At 41.6% G+C, this 3,024-nt stretch overlaps 1 protein-coding gene across 1 annotated transcript; it reads left to right on the top strand.

The window, feature by feature from the left end:
* The first annotated feature begins 1,838 nt into the window (after nt 1-1,838).
* LOC102270176 (olfactory receptor 4C12) lies at nt 1,839-2,768 on the top strand. Its single transcript, XM_005911227.2, has one exon. The coding sequence runs from the start codon at nt 1,839-1,841 to the stop codon at nt 2,766-2,768; it is 930 nt and encodes a 309-aa protein (XP_005911289.2).
* Nucleotides 2,769-3,024: the final 256 nt, after the last annotated feature.

Raw genomic sequence — 3,024 nt, 5'->3', positions numbered from 1 at the left:
TCAAAAATGTCCACTGAGTTTGACATAGGCCAGGTTGTTTTGTTTGTGAATTGGCTATTGTGTTGTGTGGGATGAAGGGAGCTGACATAAATTGGTAAAAGAGAACTATTTTAAAGCCAACTTCTTCAAAGTTTGCAAGAAGCTGAGGTAAAAAGTGAAATAATGAGAATGAATGAGTTAAGTTTGGGATTTTCTGTCTGATTTTGATCATGAAATCCAACCTTTGGTACAGACCATTGGGAAAGCATAAAAATATATCAGTTGGTTCTTGGTTCTCCCAGGTGTCATCTTGTCTAGAGAAGAGTTGGCAATTAGAAGTGTACACAGACTTTCTTCTCAAGTGTCCTTGTCCCTGGAAGGATTCTCTGATGCCCTGGGCTATCCAGAAGACAGCCCACTATCCTGGGGCTTGGGACTCTAAAGCTATCCTCTCAATGAAGAGTTTGTGGGATCATCTGGAAGAGTTCCCTGGTGCAGAGAATCTGGGGCTTCCCTGGTGGCTCAGATGGTAAAGCATTTGCCTGCGATGTGGGAGTCCTGGGTTCGATCCCTGGGCCTGGAAGATCCCCTGGAGAAGGAAATGGCAACCCACTCCAGTACTCTTGCCTGGAAAATCCCATGGACAGAGGTGCCTGGTAGGCTACAGTCCATTGGATCACAAGGAGTCGGACAAGACTGAGTAACTTCATTGGAAGAGTTACCTCATTATGTACCTTGCCCACTTGTAACATAGACAATTCATTTTACCTTTCACTGCCTTTTTTCTTTAAAAATACATAAATATAAAGAGAATAATGAAATCTTAGTTATTGTAAAATGCAAAGATTAATAATGACAATACTTAGTTGTATGCATATTGCTAAGTTACTTCAGGCATGTCCAACTCTTTGCGAACCTATGGACTGTTGCCGACCAGGCTCTTATGTCCGTGGGATTCTCCAGACAAGCATTCTGGAGTGGACTGGCATGCCCTTCTCCAGGGGATCTTCCCAAGCTAGGGATCAAACCTGGGTCTTGATGTCTTTTATGTCTTCTGCATTGGCACACAGGTTCTTTACCACTAGTGCCATCTGGGAAACCCGCTTAGCTGTATATATTACCTTAAAGTGGGCTTGACTAATATATATATTCCTCATCAAGTAAATGGAAATAGATTTGCATTAAAGTGATCTGGTTGATTACTGAGACTTAGCTTATTACCTGTTAGTATTAATGGCATATGTTAAAACTAGTGATCAATAATTTTTAGATGGTAGACTAAAGACAGTATCTAGGATGATTAAAAGTGGTCCATGGGGCAACTAGGGCAGACTTACCCCTTCCTGATCCTCTAAAAGCTGTTAGAGTCCAGCGAGACCCTCATTCTATGTTCATTTAGTGAACTTATAACAATAACTTTATGAGTACATTAAAGTGATTTCTTCAAATATTACTATATTCAGATAATATATTTTGGGGTCCCACAATGTGCCAGTACACAGCTTCCTATGTTTCTTTTCCCATACATATACCATTCAATTAAAGAATTCACTGTTTCAACCTAAGGCTCCAAGAAAAAAACATGTATTTTCTGATTAAAATTAGTAAGGCAAGCTCCAGAATTTTGAAAACTATTAAAAAAATGTAAAAAAAAAATCTAAGAGAGTCAACTAAGAGAAATTTTGGTCCATGTGTTCCTAGACAGTTTGGGGAAAAGAAGGCATCATTGTGATATTGTCAGAGTACTGTTAAAAGGTAGTGTTTTGTAGTAATTCATTCTTTTATATTCCCTTTTTCTTTCTTTCTTTTTTAAAGATAAAGTGTTCCTTGCCAGAGTTTTTATTACCCACACCACATAGATGGCGAATGAAAGGAATGTGACTGTGTTCATTCTAGTAGGTCTTACACAGAACCCCCAAATGCAAAAAATAGTGTTTGTGGTGTTTTTGGTCTTGTACATGGTAACCCTCTCAGGCAACCTGCTCATTGTGGTTACCATTACCACCAGCCAGGCTCTGAACTCCCCCATGTACTTCTTCCTGACCCATCTTTCCTTGATAGACACAATTTACTCTTCTTCTTCAGCTCCTAAGTTGATTGTGGACTCCCTTCAAGAGATCAAGACAATCTCGTTTAATGGGTGTATGGCTCAAGTCTATGCAGAACACATTTTTGGTGCTACTGAGATCATCCTGCTCACAGAGATGGCCTATGACCGCTACGTGGCCATCTGCAAACCTCTGCACTACACGGCCATCATGAGCCACAGGCTGTGCGTCCTCCTGCTGGGGGTGGCCTGGACTGGAGGATTTCTCCATGCAACCATTCAGGTCCTCTTTACAGTCTGGCTGCCCTTCTGTGGCCCCAATGTCATAGACCACTTCATGTGTGACTTGTACCCTTTGTTGAAACTTGTCTGTGTGGACACCCACATCCTTGGTCTCTTTGTTGCTGCCAACAGTGGGTTCATCTGCCTGTTAAACTTCCTGCTCCTGTTGGTCTCCTATGTAGTCATCTTGCATTCCCTAAGGGCATACAGTTTGGAGGGGAGGCACAGAGCCCTCTCTACGTGTGTCTCTCACATCACAGTAGTTGTTTTGTCTTTCGTGCCCTGTATCTTTGTGTATCTTCGCCCAGTCACCACTCTGCCCATTGATAAAGCTGTTGCTGTCTTTTACACTATGGTGGCCCCTATGTTAAACCCTTTAATCTATACCCTCAGAAATGCTGAGGTAAAAAATGCTATGAAGAAGCACTGGAGAAAGAAAGTGACTGCAGATGGTGATTAAAGAGATCCACTGAACTTTATAGGTAGAAGTAAAACAGATAATTTCCTCCAATCCTCTTGATCTATAGATGAATACGTTGACTCTAAAAGGGACTGAATAATAACTGCAGATATCCACTGAATGACAGAAGTGCCTGGCATGCTGCAGTCCGTGAGGTTGCAAAGTATTGGACTTAGGGACTGAACAACAACTTAAGCACAGACCTTAAGTTTAGACTGGAATCCAGGTTTACTTTCTCCCATCCCACACTCTCCTC

This window comes from Bos mutus, chromosome 15 (assembly GCF_027580195.1).
Source record: "Bos mutus isolate GX-2022 chromosome 15, NWIPB_WYAK_1.1, whole genome shotgun sequence".
NCBI lineage: Eukaryota > Metazoa > Chordata > Mammalia > Artiodactyla > Bovidae > Bos > Bos mutus.
This window is presented reverse-complemented; position numbering and strand designations above follow the sequence as displayed.